Source organism: Benincasa hispida, chromosome 1 (assembly GCF_009727055.1).
Source record: "Benincasa hispida cultivar B227 chromosome 1, ASM972705v1, whole genome shotgun sequence".
In the NCBI taxonomy this organism is placed as follows: domain Eukaryota; kingdom Viridiplantae; phylum Streptophyta; class Magnoliopsida; order Cucurbitales; family Cucurbitaceae; genus Benincasa; species Benincasa hispida.
This window is the reverse complement of record NC_052349.1, coordinates 21,523,353-21,542,936: the sequence shown is the minus strand read 5'-3', so window position 1 is coordinate 21,542,936 and position 19,584 is coordinate 21,523,353. Positions and strand designations below refer to the sequence as shown.

Sequence of the window (19,584 nt, the reverse complement as noted above, 5' to 3'; positions counted from 1 at the left end):
AGAACCAAAGAGCAATTCAACGTTCCAAATATCATGATTCTTTTTGGACTTGTTATAATTCTATTGTTAAGGTTTCCCATTCTTGTAAATATTTTGTGATATTTTCCTTTTCTATGCTTTGTACACTTGTATATATTCATATCTTTGGTGAATGAATAGAGCATGCTGATTCTTTCTCAAACCTAAGAGTTTTACATGGTATCAGAGCTCTCTAAAAAAACTTAGGGTTTTGTGAACCTTAGGGTTTGAGAATTTAGAACCCGTTTGTGATACGATTAGGGTTTTGTGGAGAGGTGAGTTTACACTTTTGCTCACAGTCGCCGTCTTCGGTTCGTTCGCCGTTGTTAGCCACCGCTGCCATCGGGAAAAAAAAAAGTTGTTTTTTCGACACCGCCCAGTCCAACGAGGAGCCCAGCTGTCAATCTACAATACCCCAAAATCCGGATGCCATCTGACCAGCGCATGAGGCTCACGCACCGATTGTTCCAACTTGTCGTCCGTCCACGCGTCGGCGCGTGTAGGCACGTGCGCCGTCGTTTTTTGTTCGTCTTCTGCGGGTTTCTTCAGTGTGGTTGACTCATCTTGGTGGTGTGTTTGTTTGGGATATATAGATATTCTCACTGCTTGTAAAGACATCTCTTCAGTAAATTAAAGTTTGATTCTCTGCTGTCTAGTGTCTATTTTTTTTAGGTAATGGCTAATAAGAAACCAGTAGTCATGTCTAACATTGTTCCTATGGTGTCAAAAGTAACTGAACACAAGTTAAATGGATCCAACTACTATTCATGGAGATCAAATGTTTGCCACTTTATTAGGAGCATGGAGATGGATGATCACATCCCAGAAGAGCCACCGATTGATGCTAATAAGAAGATTTGGTGGCGGGACGATTCAAGAATGCTTCTACAAATCAAGAATTCTATTGACCGTGAAATTGTTGAACTAGTAATTCACTACGAAACAATCAAGGAACTATTGGAATATTTGGATTTCCTTTATTCAGGGAAAGAATATTAATAGAGTGTTTGATTTTTGTAAGACTCTATATCAACCTAATCAAGAAGAAAAATCTCTTACAAGCTACTTTATGGAGGTTAAAAATATATGCGCGGAATTCAATGTCTTGATGCCAATCAGCACAGATCCAAAAGTTCTAATGGCTCAACGTGAAAAGTTGTTTATCATGAGCTTTTTGGTAGATCTTGCACCTAAATATGAGATGGCCAAAGATCAAGGGTTGTCAAGCTCAAATATCTCGTCGTTGGAAGAAGCTTACACTCGAATACTTCGTACTGAGAAGACACAAACAGTTACGTCATCTAATTCTAGTAGTGATTTGATTGGGCGCACAAATGATTATAGAGGTAATAATGGGGTTGAATCAAATAGCTCCAAAGGTCATCCCAATAACCAAAGATCAAATCTAGGAGGTGTTGTTTACTATTATTGATATAAACCTGGCCATATGAAGCGTGAATGCATAAGCTTGATGAATAAGGGTCAGAGGATGCCATCACCCTCTGCACATGTCGCCTCTACTCCAGATAATCTTGACAAGTCAATTACGATTTCTACAGAGGAGTTTGCTAAATTTCAGCAGTATCAAAAGTCATTGAGGGCATCATCTTCTACTCCCATTACGGCCATCACAGAGACAAGTAACATTTCTAAATGCCTTCTTTCCTCCACGTCAAAATGGGTCAATGACTCTAGCGCTACAAACCATATGACAGGTAACCCCAGTTTATTCTCTAACCTTTGTACATCTACCTCTCCATCTAATGTCATTATAGCTGATGGAACCTCCACTCCTATTTTAGGATCAGGAACCGTCCATCTTACTGAATCAATTTCTTTTTCATCGGTTTTAAATTTACCACATTTCTCGTTTAATTTGATTTCAGTCAGTAAACTCACTCGTGATCTTCATTGTTGTATCTCCTCTTTCCTGGTTATTGCTTATTTCAGGATCGTACGACAAAACAGACTACTGGTAAAGGGCGTGAATTTGGAAGTCTTTACATCTTTGAACCACAAACACCTACGGCCATCACATGCTCAAGCGTGTCGTCTCCCTTTGAAGAGCATTGTCGTTTGGGTCATCCGTCTATCTCTGTGTTGAAGAGTCTTCGTCCACAACTTCAACATTTGTCTTCTTTAGATTGTGAGTCATGTCAATTTGCTAAATTTCATCGTTTGAGTTTGTATCCTCGAGTCAATAAACGAGCTAGTTCTCCTTTTGAATTAGTCCATTCTGATGTTTGAGGTCCATGTCCTGTTAAGTCCAAAGGAGGGTTTAGGTATATTGTTACATTCATCGATGACTATTCTCGTGTTACGTGATTATATTTAATGAAAAGTCGTTCTGAGTTACTTTCTCATTTTCGTAACTTCCATGAAATTCAAACTCAGTTTAATGGTGCTCTTAAAATCCTATGGAGTGGTAATGTTAAGGAATATTTCTCTCACACTCAAGTCTTATTTAGATGCCCATGGCATTCTTCATCAATCTTCTTGTATCGATACTCCATCTCAAAATGGGGTTGCAAAACAAAAGAATCGTCATCTCCTTGAGACAGCCACAGCTTTGATGTTTCAAATGCATGTTCCAAAATCCTTTTAGGCTGATGTTGTTTCCATAGCTTGTTTCTTCGCATGCCTTCTTCCATTCTTAAGGGTGAGATACCTTTTCGTATTTTATGCCCAAGCAACATTTGTTTCCCATTCCACTCAAAATATTTGGTTGTACCTGCTTCGTTCGGGATTTTCGGCCACAGCATACCAAACTGGATCCAAAGTCTTTAAAATGTATTTTCCTTGGTTATTCCCGTGTCCAAAAGGGGTATCGGTGTTATTGTCCTAGTCTAAATAAATATATTGTCTCTCCTGATATCACGTTTTTTGAACATACCCCATTTTTTTTATCACCGTCATTCTCTCCGAATAAGAGTCAGGGGGAACATAAGGAATTAGAGGATGATTTCCTTGTCTGCACAATTATTTCTCCCTCCAATCCTTTTCTTGATTCATCTTTACCTGTGGCTACCTCTACTCTTCCACCCATCGTTAAGGTCTATACTCGACGACAACCTCCTTCAGTTCCATGCCCTGTACCAGAGTCTTCTTCATCATTGGATCCAGAAACGAGTGATGATCTTCCTATTGCTCTTCGTAAAGGTAAACGTACATGTGCTCATCCTATTTCCTCTTTTGTTTCATATAACCATTTGTTGTCTTCCACATGTTCATTCATTGCATCCTTAGAATCTGTATCCATCCCTAAAACTGTTCATGTGGCTTTGTCTCATCCTGGTTGGTGTGCCGCAATGGTGGCGGAGATGACTGCCTTAGATGATAATTGTACTTGGGATTTAGTTTTTCTCCCTGCAGGAAAGAAGGCTATCGGTTGCAAATGGGTGTTTGCAGTTAAAGTCAATCCTGATGGTTCTATTGCTCAGCTAAAAGCGCGCCTTGTAGCGAAAGGCTACGCACAAACTTATAACGTTGACTATGCTGATACTTTTTCTCCTGTAGCAAAAATGGCATCTGTGCGGTTGTTTATTTCATTAGCTTCAATCAATCATTGGCCTTTACATCAGCTTGATATTAAAAATGCATTTCTTCATGGTGATCTTCAAGAAGAGATGTATATGGAGCAACTACCAGGGTTTGTTGCTCAGGGGAGAATGGAACGGTGTGTCACCTTCGTAAATCCTTGTATGGATTAAAGCAGAGCCCACGAGCTTGGTTTGGTAAATTTAGTCAGGTGATTGAAAGCTTTGGAATACGGAAGAGCATGTCAGATCATTCAGTCTTTTTAAGAGATCTGAGGGTGGTGTCATCTTGTTGGTCATATATGTGGATGATATTGTGATTATTGGTGATGATGTTTTAGGTATCCAGTCTCTAAAGACCTTTCTTCATAGTCAATTCCATACAAAAGATTTGGGCATGTTGAAATACTTCTTAGGAATTGAGGAAATAAAAAGCAAGAAAGGAATTCTATTATCACAGAGAAAATATGTACTTGACTTGTTGATTGAAAAAGGAAAGCTAAGGGCTAAGCCATGTAGTACCCCAATGATGCCCAACTTACAACCCACAAAAGATGGAGAATTGCTAAAAGATTCTGAAAGATATAGGAGGTTAGTGGGAAAACTTAATTACCTTATAGTGACTCGACCCGACATAGTCTATTCAGTAAGTATTGTGAGTCAAGTACATGTCGTGCCCTACAGTTGATCATTGGGCTGCATTGGAACAGATTCTTTGTTATCTGAAGGCTACTCCCGGGCGTGGTTTATTATATAAGGATTATGGTCATACTAATATTGAATGTTTCTCAGACGCCGATTGGGTAGGATCTAAAGAAGATAGAAGATCAACCTCAGGATATTGTGTTTTTTGTTGGTGGTAATTTGATTTCTTGGAAAAGTAAGAAGCAAAATGTGGTGTCACGTTCAAGTATGGAATTAGAATATAGAACAATGGCACAATCTGTGTGAATTGATTTGGATATATGAACTTCTTGTTGAGTTGGAATTTGAAATCACCACCCCGACAAAGTTGTGGTGTGATAATCAAGCAGCATTTCATATTGCGTCTAATCCAGTATTTCATGAAAGGACTAAACATATTGAAGTTGATTGCCATTTTGTACGTGAGAAAATTCAACAAAGATTGGTATCTACAAGATATGTAAAGACTGGAGAACAATTAGGAGATATCTACACGAAAGCATTGGATGGAAGACGTATAGATTATCTATGTAACAAGGTGGGCATAATTAACATATATGCTCCAACTTGAGGGGGAGTGTTATAATTCTATAGTTAGGGTTTTCCATTCTTGTAAATATTTTGTGATATTTTCCTTTTCTATGCTTTGTACACTTGTATATATTCATATCTTTTATGAATGAATAGAATATTCTGATTCTTTCTCAAACCTAAGAGTTTTACAGATCCAAAATCGATTTCATGGATAATGGGTTGTGTTAAGAACCCAAGATATTCAATTTTCATTCATGGAAGACTGAAAGGTAGAATCTTTCTAGGGGAATTAGGCAAGGGGACCCTCTTTCCCCCCTTCTTTTTCTCCTAGTTAGTGAGGTGTTAAATGCGCCTAGAATACATGAAAAAGGGATGTTCCATAGTGGGCAAAGACAAGATTCATGCTCCAATCCTTTAATTTGTTGATGATACTCCTATTTTTTGGTAAGTATGATGATGGAATGTTGGATGCTCTGATAAAAACCATTGAGTTGGTGTTCTGATCAGAAGGTGAATTGGGGAAAATCTGCTTTGTCCCAGGTTAATCTATAATTTTAATAATTGTATAAGTTCAAGTGTCCTAAATTTTTTTATATCTTTTGAAAATAATTCTTCATTCCATTCAATCCTTGAGGAAAATAATTACTACAAAAAAAAAGGATGGAAAAAACAAACAAAAAAATTATCCCACAGCACCTCAAATCAAGTAAACATACCTTCTGAATGTCCATGCCTCTAGAACTCAGCGCAATACAAAACAATGATCCACCCACACTCGTTGATGGAACTTCATGGACTTGCTTGCCGGCGACACTGTAATATCCCAAATGTAATACAAAATAATGACTTTACTTGACCAAAAACGAAGCTCTGCATTGATAATAAAAAGGTTTGCATTTGGAATGTTTTTAATTTTTCTTTAAAATTTAATCTTTATGAAGTAATTTGAATCTAGCCTTGTATTGGCAAGTTTCTTGTTTTTATTTCCTCTATGCTTTTGACTCTTTCATTAATTCAATGAATAGTCTTGTTTTCATTTCAAAAAAATAAAATAAAATAAAAAGGTTTGCAAGATAATTCATCAATACTCAAAAAGGTTAATTTTTTTAAAAGGAAATAAAGTTTTACATGGATGAAATGAAAAGAGTCCAATGCTCAAAGTATACAACTCCCAAAGAAGTGATACTCAAACAAGTTAATTGAAAACCTATTCAACATTCAAAAATGAAAACCAAAGAGCCAAGAACACGAATAAGGAGGAACCAAAAGAAACACCTCAAATAGCGTTGGTAAATCTGGGACTTTCCCGATTCCAAAACGTAAATATACAAGCCTGAAAGCACAATATAACAAGGCTTCCATTGAGCCATTGAATTGCCTATACCCTGAAACAAATATTATTAAACAATTATATATGACTAAGTTATAAAAGGGTGCAAAATAATCCATTTCTTTTTCTTAATTAAAGTCATACCCTCCACACTAGGATTCTTGCATCAGCAGTGAGATCCACAGTACCCCATGGAGCAAGTACAGGTTGTAAATTATCGCCTGTATCCGAGTGTTGACTATAAGTCTCCATTTTACCATAGATAGTATTTAATAATTCCATGAGTTTGCAGTATCTTGCCGGTGAGATGTGAATGCCAAGGTTAGGCACTTGAATAGAGATTCGTGTAGATGGGTAACTTGGGTGAGGTACCTTTATCTTAAACCAAAAAGCAAAAAACAATTAGATCACAGATAAAGACATACATATTCTTTTAACCAAAAAGGAAGACTCTGTGAAGTGTCGAAATCCATACTAGAAACTGGGAGGACAAGCAGAAACAGTTACCTGATCTACTATTACTGCCATTCCACACTGATCAAGAAGAGGATAAATGTCGTGAGATTCCTCCTTTGGTAATGGAGAAACAATGGGTTGATTTCCATAATCTGAGCATTTCTGACATTCAGGACCACAATCCCTGAACAAGGCAGCAATATCTCTTCCAGATATAAAAAATCGAGAATACAAACTATGTCTTCGTTCGTCAGACTGGGAACCCTGTGATGAAATATCATAAACAAAGAGAAGAAACTTGAAGATAAAACAAAGCAATACATTGCAGTAACAAAGATACCATGGTTCGCAGCATAAAATGACCAAAATCCAAAAGAAAATGACTATCACATTTGGAAGAGCCGCACGATCTGATAGGAACTCTAACTTTTGGGGCATCAAGATCAATATCTAGAGCAAATCTGGAACATAAAATTGGAACAAATATTAAAAGAGCGAAAATATTCAGAGGCAAAAGTCTCGAGAATGAAAACAGTAGGGATAAAAATGATTCACCAACAACTAATGTGCACAATCAACAATTAGCAAGTATCCCTAAAAAGATGTTTTATTATATTCAACATAAATAACAGGAAAAAGATAAGTTTATATCTCCAAATTTTGGAAGTTGCATCAATTAGAACTCAAACTAATAATCGTATCAATTAAAACCGCTGTCATAATTGAATCAATTGAGGTCCTCAAGAAACCAACAATCCATGATAGAAGTTGAGAATCCCACATCAGCCCTTGAGATTCAAACCTTTCTGAAGAGATGCTGAATTTTCAGAATATGCTGGGATTTTGGTACGACAGAAGGTGGCTGCATTCCAGATTAAAGAAGCTGGTCCCTTGAACCTTCGGGTAGTTTCTGTAAAATCTCTCTAAAAATATTTGGCAACATCCTCCTCTATGAATAAGGAGATTTATTCAGCCATATGGAAGTCCAAGAGTCCCAAGCCCATCATTATTCAATTTGGGTGATGATCCAAGCTCATTAGATTGCTCTCAAGTACTTTAAAGAAAAAACCCTTCTGTTTTTTTTTTTTTTTTTTAACAGAAACAAGGCTTTTCATTGATGTGATGGAAAGAGGTTATTGCTTCTCATTGAAAAGTGGCTATAAAGGAAAAGGCCTTCTCATTCATTTCCCCATCAGTTTGTCCTCTGTGCAGGGCAAAGATGATGCTTTGCCACATTTAATGCTTTGGTTGCTCATGTTCAAGACAATGCTGGTGCAATTTCTTCTCAAATTTTAATGTTCAATGGGTGTTTTCAATTTTTTCAAGGACCATGTTCTTCATTTGCTGGTTGTTGGCCTGACCTTGGCCTGTTGTGGTCAAATGCAGTGAAATGAAAAAAATTGAGAATTTTTCACAATAAATATATGGGAAATTACTACTTGTCTCAAATGTTAACAAGACAACCCTAGGCGCTCGCCCTAGAGACGAGGCAACTTGGGCCTTTGCACCTCGAGAAACCCCCAAGACATCATCCAGATTTTTGGTTGGTCCGCACTTGGCTTCTCACTCTCAACTCGTATGGTCCAATGCAGTTAAAGCTCTTCTATCAAAAATTTGGTTTGAATGTAATCAGAGGGTTTTTTATGATAAATCACTTCCTTAGCTTAATCATTTGGGTTCAGTTCGTCTTCTTGCCTCTTCCTAGTGCTCTCTATCCAAGCCTTTTGCTAACTATTATATTGAAGATATTCGTCTGAATTGGAGCGCGTTTTTTTTATTTTTAATGAAAACAACTTTCATGGAGAAAAAAATGAAAGAATACACAGGCATACAAAAAAACCAAGCCCACAAAAAGGAGAAATCCATTCACAAGAAGGGACTCCAACTATGCAACAAAACGTCTATAGAATAGCTATAAACATCCTTTGCAATCTCTTAAATCACCAATTTACCCATAAATTTAAGTGTATGGATGATGGCAAATTTAACATAATATTTAACACTCCCCTTCACTCGTGGGCTTGAAATATGAAGAAAACCCAACAAGTGGAAATCAATATTAATTGGGGAGGAAATATAATATTGCAAGGGCTTGAACATAGGGCCCCCTAAACCAACCTACTCTGACACCATCTTAAATCACTGATTTACCCAAAAGCTTAAGTTTATAGGTGAAGGCAAATTTAATCTAATATCTAACAAAATCTATTGTATCTCCTTCTCAAAGTGCCTTTATAGGTCGAAGACAAATACCAGATTCTGTCCTTTTTGCTAATGAGATTGTGGAAGAATATAGGGCAGAGAAGAAAAAGGGTTGGATTCTTAAACTTGATTTGGAGAAGGGCTTTGACCGTGTGGATTGGGATTTCTTAGAGGATGTTCATACGTTTTTTTTAAAGGAAACATAACTTTTCATTGATAAAATGAAAAGAGCCTAAATGGAGGATGTCCTTAAATTGAAAGGCTTCTGTCCTAAATGGATTACTTGGATAAATGGTTGTGTTCGCAATCCCAAATTTTCTATACTTATAGATAGAAAGCCAAGAGGTCGCATCCTTGCTACTGGAGGTATTAGACAAGGGGACCCAATTTCCCCTTTCTTTTCCTAGTTAGTGAGGTCCTAAGCTCTATTATTGATTATGTCCATAAGAGAGGGATTTTTTAAGGTTTTGTTGTTGGAAATGACAAGGTTGTGTCCATTTTACCATTTCAGACGACACTCTTCTTTTTTGCAAATACGATGAAGGCAATAGAGTTATTTGAGTGGTGCTCTGGCCAAAAAGTTATTTGGGAAAAATCTGCTTTACATGGTATTTAATGTTGATGAGGAAAAGCTGCTTTCAACTTCTACACGGTTTCACTATAAGGTAGAATCCTTGCCTTTTTTAAATCTTGGCCTTCCATTGGTAGTTATCCCAAAAAGTTTCATTTTGGTGGCCCATTTTGTGTTCCCACAAGATGGGGATCTTTGGACTTCTCTGATTGATTTTTCACAAGACCAAATTTTAAAATAAGACTCCTTTGGCGGGAATTCGAAATGTTTTCTTAAGGGTGGCTCAAAATTTGAACGGACAACTCTTTTCATCCTATTTTTTTTCTCTTTCTCCTTTTCCTCAATCGCATTCACATTGATCTGATCTTGAGGAAACGACCTTTGATTGTGTTTTTAGAATTTTGGACTAATAGCAATCATCCGATTAGTCTCCGGATTAATCTGAGAAATGTACTTGGACTTTTTTCCTACAATGTTGCCTGGACTTATGTAGTGCCTTGGATTGAATCTTGATAGAAGGAGAAACTCTGACTTGGAATTTAATGGATCACATTCTATTTCCTCATCCTTGATAACTTGGTGTAATCGAACAATGTCAATTGGGTTTGTAAAATTAAACATGAATAAATCTCCTCTAACCTTGTTGGGTGGATTGATTGACAAAATATCACCAAAGTTCAAGAAGATATTGCCCCTTTTTCATATGAAATTTCTAGCCTTGCAGGGATGAATTGCATAAATTTTCCTCAAATTGGATCTTGGCCTCTGAGACATTGAGAAAGTTTAAAGTTTTGATCGCTATGTTCTCCAATCCACCGAAATGAGCGCCAATAGCTTCGAATGTTTGTTTGTTCCAGTAATCGAAAGAGAGATTGTTTATTGATAACCAGCCATCGTAGCCTTTTGAACACAGAGGTCTACTATAAGTGAATTTGTCCCATTTTTCGAATTTCAGGTGGAAGGAGCCAATCTTCGGCCATTTGCTGAGATTCTCGATTAATTCTTCCATTGGGCCACGATCCATTTCAACCAGTGTGTTTTCTGCAAATAGTGGGTTGATAATGACATTGGATTGAAAGTACAGATTAAGTTATTTTATGATTTCTAACCAGTTATCGAACTCGAAGAGACGTGAAACAACCCAAGGTTTATTAAAATCTAAATTCACCCATTGATGATGCATACTCTGTTTATCGAGTAGAAGAACAGGGGTCTTGATACTCTGTTTTTCTGATGCTGAAGCAGAGGTTCTTGAGTCGATAATTTTTCCCATTTTCCAATTCAAATGTCATGTTGCTGAAATTTGTTTGCCAATCATTTCCTCAGAGTCGTTCTCTTCTCCCTTAGTTGAATGTTGGATATTCTCTGAACAAACTCGGGGGGCCAAGGATTCCTTGATACAAAAACTAACCATTTCATTGAACTCTTGGCAGCCGAACTTACCATCACCATAAGGAATGTGAATGTTCTTCCTTTCTCCTGTTGAGGGCCAAACCGCACACTCCACAAACCAATCTTTATTAACACGAAACTTTGAAAGACGGATGACACTTTGATCGACTCTTTCCTTTAATAAGAAGAATTCAAAAGTTGGACCATTCAATAACTTTTTCAAGCTAGTATCTAGCTAATGCGCCATAGTCACTAAGAATAGAATTTTCTGCCCTTTTATCATATCTTCCACGTAGAATCCATTGCTCTCTTTCCACATACAGAAGAAATGATCACAGATTTTACAGCTTTTCACCTCCATGAATTTAGAAAATGCAGCTCTTCACTTGTCTGGTCAAAAGTCCACCGTCAATGGACCTCTACCAGTGATAACTCAGCTTCAGACTTTTTGAGGTCCTCCGGGCTGCTTACGATGAGACGGAAGAGGTCACTGAAGAAGGAGGGACGTTGGAGTGGAGTGGTCGCCAGAAAGATGATGACGGGGATGTTGAAGGAGGTATCAAACAGTGAGAACTTGGTCGGAAGCCTCTCAAAGTGTCACTTCCCTATCAGAAAGAGTACAAACAAGACCCAAAGGAAAAGGAACAAAAGCTCCTAGACCACATGAGAAAATCGGTAACAAAATGATTTTTAAGAGACAACAAATGATACAAATGAGAAAACAAACCACAAAAAGGTCTCTCCCCCACCAAATGACCTTCCCAAAAATACGTATTTCTCCCCTCCCCAACCACACAATGGACCAAGTGAACAAAAGAAGGGAGAGCGCGTTTATTTCTCCTGTTTAATCCTATATTCTCTTTTTTTATTTTTGAATTCTATCTTTTATATCTTATATTTTGACCATTAGACTCAAAAGTCAAAATGCCAGATGAGCGTCTTCAATCAAGCGCTAGCCTAACGGTGCATGTATCTTTTGTATTTGTTATTTGTATCGTTTTTTTTCCTTTTTATTTTTTACTCCCTTCAGGAATTTGTATCTCTTGAACATTTATTCCTTTCAAATATTAATGAGGAGTTGTTTCTTGTTCAAAAATAAAATCATCTCACACTATCAATGAAATGTTTGTTTCCCCTAAAGAAAATGATTGATATAATTATTATTTTAGAGTTTTAATTGATATAACTTATAGTCTAGGGTATAAAATGATTTTTCCCCTAAATAAAAAACAAAAATTGAGTTACCTGCTTTGTTCCTCTAACGCAGTTTGGAATTGTACTTGCGCTCTACGAGTCACTTTCTCAAATTTTACCTGCACTTTGGATCAAGTACTATAAGTTTAGCTCAAAAAATGACGGTGGAAAGCTATTAGACAATATCACCTGCAAAGCTGCTGCAGTTTCCAATGCAACGGTGGGGCTAACTTCATTACTCCTCCTCAAAAACTCTAAAAAACGATCACAGCTGTCCATAAAAATCTGCACACAAAAATAAAATTTTATGAAAGTCGTAAGCACGTGGATATAAAAAAAACCTACTATTTGTTCTTTTACATTTTTCCCAACTCGAGCTATTATATAAACATAGAAAAAGAAGTCAAAAGAAAAAACTCAACAGTTCAAGTAAATGGATATACCAAAAAATCCTAGGAAACATGAATACTATTTCATTGATGACTACTAATTTTTTTTTAACAAGAAACGAAAATTTTCATTAAAGAAATTAAAAGAGACTAATGCAGGCATAAAACATCGTTCACGACCTGAATAGACAATGATAGCATCATCTACAAGGTGAAGATGAGACGGGCAAGTTATCCTTGCAGACTTTGAAACCTTCCAGGACATTTACTTTTTTCTTTTTTCTTTTTTTTTTTATTTTTGAAAGAAACAATTCATTGATATGAAAAAAGATTTTCATTGATTAAATGAAAAGAGACTAGCGCTCAAAATACAATGAAAGAAAGTATAGCAATTACAACCATTACATCCAAATACAACCAAAAAGAGAAGATAAAACTCTCAACAATCTCAAACAAAAAAACCCAATAGCAACTAATCTTGAAAAGCTCAAAGAATTCTTCCAAAGGGAAACTTCTCAAAATTATAAAAAAATAAAAAATAAAAAACATCACAAGTGGACAAAACAATTGAGGGAAAACTTTTGAAAATCCCAACTAGACTGGAAAGTGTTGGCCTTAAATATCGAAAACCCACCATGTTAGTGATATAAAATTAGATTCACCTACACCCATTAGCTTAAGTGTTCAGATCAATTGGTGATTTAAGATGATATCAAAGTAGGTGGTCCTAGGAGGTCCTGTGTTCAAGTCCTTGCAACATTATTTCCTCCCCAATTAATATTCAATTCCACTTGTTTGAGTCTTCATCATATTTCAAGCCCACAAGTGAGAAGTGTTAGTGATATAAAATTAGATTTTGTCTTCATGCACTAGTTTCACCTTTTAGGTCAATTGGTGATTTAAGATACCAAGAATGAAGAAAGGAGAAAGGAGACTACGCCCAATACTACGGCACCCACCCAGATCCTCCATTAAATCCTAATTAGTGGTGATTGGGGTTTGATTTCAATCATCTGTAAACCACACACCTCGATTAAGCTATGAAACTTGGAAGGGATTGAAGAGGGAATTAAGGGATACTCTTCAGCTAGTGCTACCAAAAGTAAAGTATCTAAAATCTTACTATCACAAACCGATTCAGGGCTATTATTTGTGGAAGATTTAGATGTTAATAAAATTCTAGTTTTATCTAGTTCGTATTCGAATCGGTTTGTGGATTCAATTTCAGAGCTCCTACAGGGTTCATTCAACTATTTTTCCCTAAGAAATGGCAGAGATGGTTCAAGGGTTACAACGCTTTCAAAGTTTCACCGCGACTCAAGGTGGATTTTGAGATGTGTTGTTTAGCCTATTTCAAGAGGTTATCGTTACATTCATGTTCCTTTCGGAGATTCAAATCAGAGTTGGCATTCTTTTTTGGGTATGCTCCCAAGCTTCAGGAAGAAAAGAGATGATCTCTTCAATCATATTCATTTTCACTCATTGCCAATTTCTCTTCAAACAACAAAGTGTGTTTCAGATCCCCCCAAGTCAAGTGATAACAGCTTGAATATTGCTGAAAAAGTGAAGGGCAGATACATTCCTCTGTTTTGGTAGAAGGTGAGCAAAGCATTGACTCATTTGGAGTTTGGAATAATCTTGAAGGCCTTTCCCCTATTTTGGTATCGCTAAAACAGAGCATCACCCCAAGACATGAAAATCAGAATTTGTCAGCCTCTATTCTTAGTAAAGGGTGTAAAACTCTTAGGTTTGAGAAAGAATCAGAATACTTTATTCATTCACCAGAGATATGAATATATACAAGAGTACAAAGCATAGAAAAGGAAAGTATCACAAAATATTTACAAGAAAGGAAAACCCTAACTATAGAATTATAACACTCTCTCTCAAGTTGGAGCATATATGTTAATCATGCCCAACTTGTTACATAGATAATCTATACGTCTTCCATCCAATGCTTTTGTGAAGATATCTCCTAATTGTTCTCCAATCTTCACATATCCTGTAGATACCAACCCTTGTTGAATTTTTTCACGTACAAAATGGCAATCAACTTCAATATGTTTAGTCCATGAAAAACTGGATTAGAAGCAATATGAAGTGTTGTTTTCAAGTGATAAACTTGAATAAGTCCCATGTGGATAGACTGGTAGAGATGGACGAGCAAATGCTCTACTTGAGAGAATTCCCTGATAGTATTCGTTTCTTGGAGACTCGGTTGTAAGAAGTTGTCGAGAAAGCCGACGGAATTGATGCGGTAGTTGACCGCCTAGACGGGTTACCCGTCAAAGAACTGATGATGAGGGTGGAGACCCTAGAGACAAAGGTTGCACAATCCAGTAGTTTTGAACGTGGGGATAGCTCATTGGGCTTTGTTGCCCACATAGAGGAGCACGTTGAAGAGTTGGACGGCTCCCAGAAAACAATAATTCATATGGTAACTGATCTGTCTGAAGATTTTCGATCGGCCCTTGACGTCGTCAGAGCCAAGATTGCGGATGTGAGTGCGAGGGTGAATCTCACCATCCGAGCTGTAGGAAACCCGGCCCCACCTGGGGGAGCAATGCAAGTGAGCAGGATAAAAATCCCAGAACCAAAACCCTACTGTGGGGTGCGGGAAGCAAAGGCTTTAGAGAACTTTATCTTCGACCTTGAGCAATACTTCAAGGCAACAAACACCGTGACAGAGGAGTCGAAAGTCACACTAGCGACCATGCATCTAGCTGAAGATGCAAAGCTGTGGTGGAGATCACGATTTGCGGACATACAAGAAGGGCGGTGTACGATAGATACCTGGGATAAGTTGAAATAAGAACTTCATTCGTAGTTCTTACCCGAGAATGTTGAGATCTTGGCCCGACGAAAACTCCGAGAGTTGAAACAAACGGGCAACATCAGAGATTATGTGAAGCAATTTGCGGGACTCATGTTGGACATACGTGATATGTCCGAGAAAGACAAAGTCTTCTTTTTTGTCGAAGGGCTGAAACAGTGGGCAAAGTCGAAGTTGTATGAACAGCGAGTACAAGATCTCCCCTCTGCCTATGCGGCAGTGGAACGGTTATATGACCTTAGCACAGACTCTCAAGACGTGAGGAAACAGCCAACTTTCTCAAATAGTGGGAACAGAAACAGTCATTCCAGCCCTCCGGGGGACAAGACAAGAACACCGGAAGGGACCGTAAGTCCTCCCAATCGAGATCAAGGAACAATTAACGAGGGCCGTCACAACAGTATAACAACTACAATCGTCCACTGTCATGTTTCATATGTAGAGGACAACACAGAGCGGGCGAGTGTCCGAATCAAACTGCTTTAATGCCTTCCAAGCCACGTTAGCCTCAAGCTCAGAAGACAAGGCTGAAAAAGGCGAACCGAAAATTAAGTCGGCCGCAGAGAGTGAAAACCCCAGGATGGGAGCATTGAAATTCTTATCTACGCTCCAAAAGAAGATGGAAAGACGAAGGAGCCGTTGGAAAGAGGACTCATGTATGTGGACGCTTGGGTCAACCAAAGATCGGCCAAGAGCACCATGGTCGACTCTGGGGCAACCTATAACTTCATGACTGAAACAGAAGCCCGTCGCCTGAATTTAATCTGGGAAAGAAACGCAGGGAAGATGAAAGCCGTGAACTCTGAGGCCCTGCCTACTACGGAGATAGCAAAGAGAACTCCAGTCACGTTAGGGGACTGGAAAGGCCTTGCTGACTTCATAATTGTCAAGATGGACGACTTTGACATAGTGTTGGGGATGGAATTCTTACTCGAACACAAAGTTATACCGATGCCCCTCGCTAAATGCTTAGTGATTGTAGGATCTACACCCACCGTGGTTCAAGCCAGTATCAAACAGCCGAACGGGGTAAGAATGATCTCAGCCCTCCAACTGAAAAGAGGTCTTGCCCACGATGAACCCACATTCATGGCCATTCCGATCGAATCAGTCGAGACCGCAGAAAGAGGAAGTCCCTCGAGACATTCTATATGTCTTGGAAGATGTATCGTGATTCATTGCCCGATAGTTTTGCCCAAGTCCTTGCCTCCACGAAGGGGATCGATTCATGAAATCGAGCTGCTACCAGAGGCGAAGCCGCCCACGAAAGAATGCATATCGTATGGCCCCGCCAGAGTTGGCCGAACTCCGAAAGCAGTTAGATGAGCTGTTAGATGCAGGGTTTATTAGACTAGCAAAGGCCCCCTATGGAGCCCTAGTATTGTTTCAAAAGAAGAAAGACGGAAGCCTTCGACTATGCATCGACTATCGAGCTTTGAACAAGCTCACAGTTCGTAATAAATACCCCCTTCCTATCATCATGGACTTATTTGATCGGCTCCACGGTGCTAGATACTTCTCGAAACTAGACCTAAGACAACTTGTCCAGGGCATGTTGCCCACGGCCACATGCCCAATCCAACCCTTTTTTATCATGTTTTCATGTCATGTATTGTATTAGTTAAGTTAGTTTGCTTTCCTTGTATTTTTGTTGTAAGTGACCGCTCGCCCTTTTGCATATGCAAGGGTGTCAGTTGCCTTTTTGTTCAAAATGCACTATATGGGGATAAGACTAATCATCACTTCCTCATACCAGGTAGTACGCTATAAAGCCGTTGTTGTTGCTCATTGCTTTCTAGTCTACTACAATCTTTCTCTCTCTACTCATATACTCAAAAATGCTTGCAAAAACCTTTTTCTCCAAACCCATTTTCTAAAACCATTTTTCCTAAAAAGGGGGTGGAGGTTGTGAGAGGCACTCGGTGTGCCATCGGCGTTCTGTATTCGGATTGGCTTACTTGTTCGTGAACAGAAACAAGTGCCACACAATCGCTAAGAGAAGCTTCCGAAAGTGCAATTGTGACACACGGCAATATCTATTTAAATTTTGGGGATATAGAAGCTCTTGAAGCCCCAAAAATTACAAATAGTGAATCGTTGATTAAGAATTTCACTAATCCTCTAGATTTAGCTCGATTGCATCAGGTTATACATGATGAAGGTTTGAATTTCAGTTTTAATATTCCAAAAGTGAATTTTCTCGACTCTATTGAGTCCATCCCACATTTCTCTTGGAGTCCTTTTATTTTCTTTTCAAAGAAGAACTCGGAGAAGTCACAATTACCAGTAGATTCAGCGTTGAAGACACCACTTGAGGTTGAAAACAATTCAGAAGTCAAAGGCAATGAGAATGCAAAATTCTTAAATTCGAACATTGTATTATTGAAGAAAGAAAAGAAGCTATCTCAACCAATGGGTGACCTTTATGATGTTATTCAAATTGAAAACATTAATGATTTCAATAAGACTGCTTCCGATCAAGTGTCTCTTGGCATTCCCCTGAAAGGTAATCCAAAAGGCACACTCCTCAATTTCAACCTTGCAAAATTTGTTACTTCTGCCTCTAATAAAATCTTCCTGCCACCTTTTAAGGAGCCTTCCCCCTCGCCTCGCACTATCACTTCGTCCAGAAAAAAGAAGATCAAACTAGCCATTGTAATTCCATCTCTGTATAGGAGGTGCCCACATTTATTTAAGTCTTTCCCCAAACATTACAACAGGAAAAGATCCTCCTTCATCAACGCATGGTCTACTCTTGTGAACTCTGATCTACTTGAAGAGTGTTGTGTCAAATTACAAGCTCATGGTCTCTCATCTAAAGCTAGATCTCCACCCAAATCTTGTTCCTTTGGCTACTCAGATTTTTAGATTCCGGGTTCAGATGTACTTCTTGTGAGATGTACCCTGAGCGCGTCGTCTAGTATCTCTCGCTCCAACAAGTATGACTCGGATGGAGATTCAATTGCAAGTGCCAACAGTGAAGAATTAGAAAGATCAGAAGCAGAGAAGAACCATGAAGAGGAAGAGAAATTTGATGACCTTGGCCAAGATTTTCATCACCTTTTTCGGACGGAGGACGATCAGCTGATTGATAAGTCCAAAGACTCATTATTCACTCCTATTGACAAGAAGGAAATCCCTCAGCATCTGATTTCAATAATTGAAGCTTGATATTTCATTCGGTTGAGTAATGGTCTCATAATCTTGTGGTGACAAAGGTTGAAAATCTTAGAATCTTGAATTCTGTGCACCACAACAGGGTGTTTCATTGTTTTTGTCAACTTTAAAGAGCTCTAGAGTTCTCCTTTCAATGTATTCCTTTGTTTCAGCTGATTTTGCTTGTTTGTTTAAGACTGGTTGGCTTGGTTTTTTAGAAGGTTTCTTCTTTGGCAGATTGCAATCCAATCCTTTTATGATCTCTTTTTCAAGCCTTTTCCACTCTTAAAGCTCCATGTCGCTCAAGCTTCAATTTCGTCTCTTTGTCAACAACAGTTAGCAGTTTCGTTTGGAAACTTTTGTTCCTTGGGTGTTTGTTTTTCTTTTTTTTAATTTCTTAGGGGTGGTCCCTCCTTTCTTTTAATCTTGTTCTTGTTGTGGCGAAATTTCCGTTGTATTCTCATTTTTACTTGTGTTTCTTTGTACTTTGAGCATTAGACTCATTCCATTATTTCAATGAAAAAATCTTGTTTCCTAATTAAAAAAAAAAAGGATAACTGGAAGAGATATAACCTTTCCCAAGGAGTTAGAATCATTCTTTGTGAATCAAGGTTGTCCAATCTCCCCACCTATTACATGTCCACCTTTATAATGTCAGAGAAGGTAGTTGCAATCATAGAAAGATCCTTTCTATGAGGAAATTTTTTTGTGAGGAGCATAAATGGGGCAAGCTGAACCATTTGGTGAAATGGGAAAATGTTATCAAAGCCCAAAAGGATGGGGTCTCGGCTTGGAAAGTTTGAAACTCGGGAACTTTGCTTTACTCTCCAAATGGGGCTAGTGATTCATGTATGAGGCAGATTCCTTATGGTGTCTGGTCATATGAATCATTCATGCAAACAGCTCCTTTAATTGGCACGCTAATGGTAAGGAGATCTCCAGTCTTAGAAGCCCATGGATTAGTATTTCAAGCCAGTGGCAAAAGATTGAAGATTTGGCGGTGTTTAAGGTTGGGAATAGGAGTAGAACAGCCTTCTGGTCTGATCCTTAGCTGGACAAATTTCCTTTAAAAAATAGATTTCCACGGCCGTTTAAGATTGCACTTAAACCAAAAGGTTCCATCTCTGACCATTGGGATTCCTCCACATCCTCATGGTCTTCACTTTTCGAAGATTGCTGAAACTTATCATTCTTGGGTGAATAATAAATACCCAGATGATACCTTAGACAAAGCCAACAGTTGGAAGATAAGTCATGGAATGTGTTCCAGTTAGTTAGTACAGGGATTT

The 19,584-nt window shown here is 38.2% G+C and overlaps 1 protein-coding gene across 2 annotated transcripts in view; it reads right to left on the bottom strand.

Moving 5' to 3' along the window:
* LOC120074826 overlaps nucleotides 1-19,584 on the bottom strand; it is a 112,034-nt gene that overhangs the window by 76,699 nt on the left and 15,751 nt on the right. For both annotated transcript variants that reach the window (XM_039028028.1, XM_039028029.1), the window contains exons 16-22: nucleotides 12,107-12,202; nucleotides 11,969-12,036; nucleotides 6,899-7,019; nucleotides 6,610-6,822; nucleotides 6,247-6,480; nucleotides 6,048-6,157; nucleotides 5,489-5,585 (exon numbers count right to left, since the gene is read on the bottom strand). In XM_039028028.1, the coding sequence (XP_038883956.1) occupies nucleotides 5,489-5,585; nucleotides 6,048-6,157; nucleotides 6,247-6,480; nucleotides 6,610-6,822; nucleotides 6,899-7,019; nucleotides 11,969-12,036; nucleotides 12,107-12,202 (939 nt within the window). The remainder of the gene's footprint in view (nucleotides 1-5,488; nucleotides 5,586-6,047; nucleotides 6,158-6,246; nucleotides 6,481-6,609; nucleotides 6,823-6,898; nucleotides 7,020-11,968; nucleotides 12,037-12,106; nucleotides 12,203-19,584) is intronic.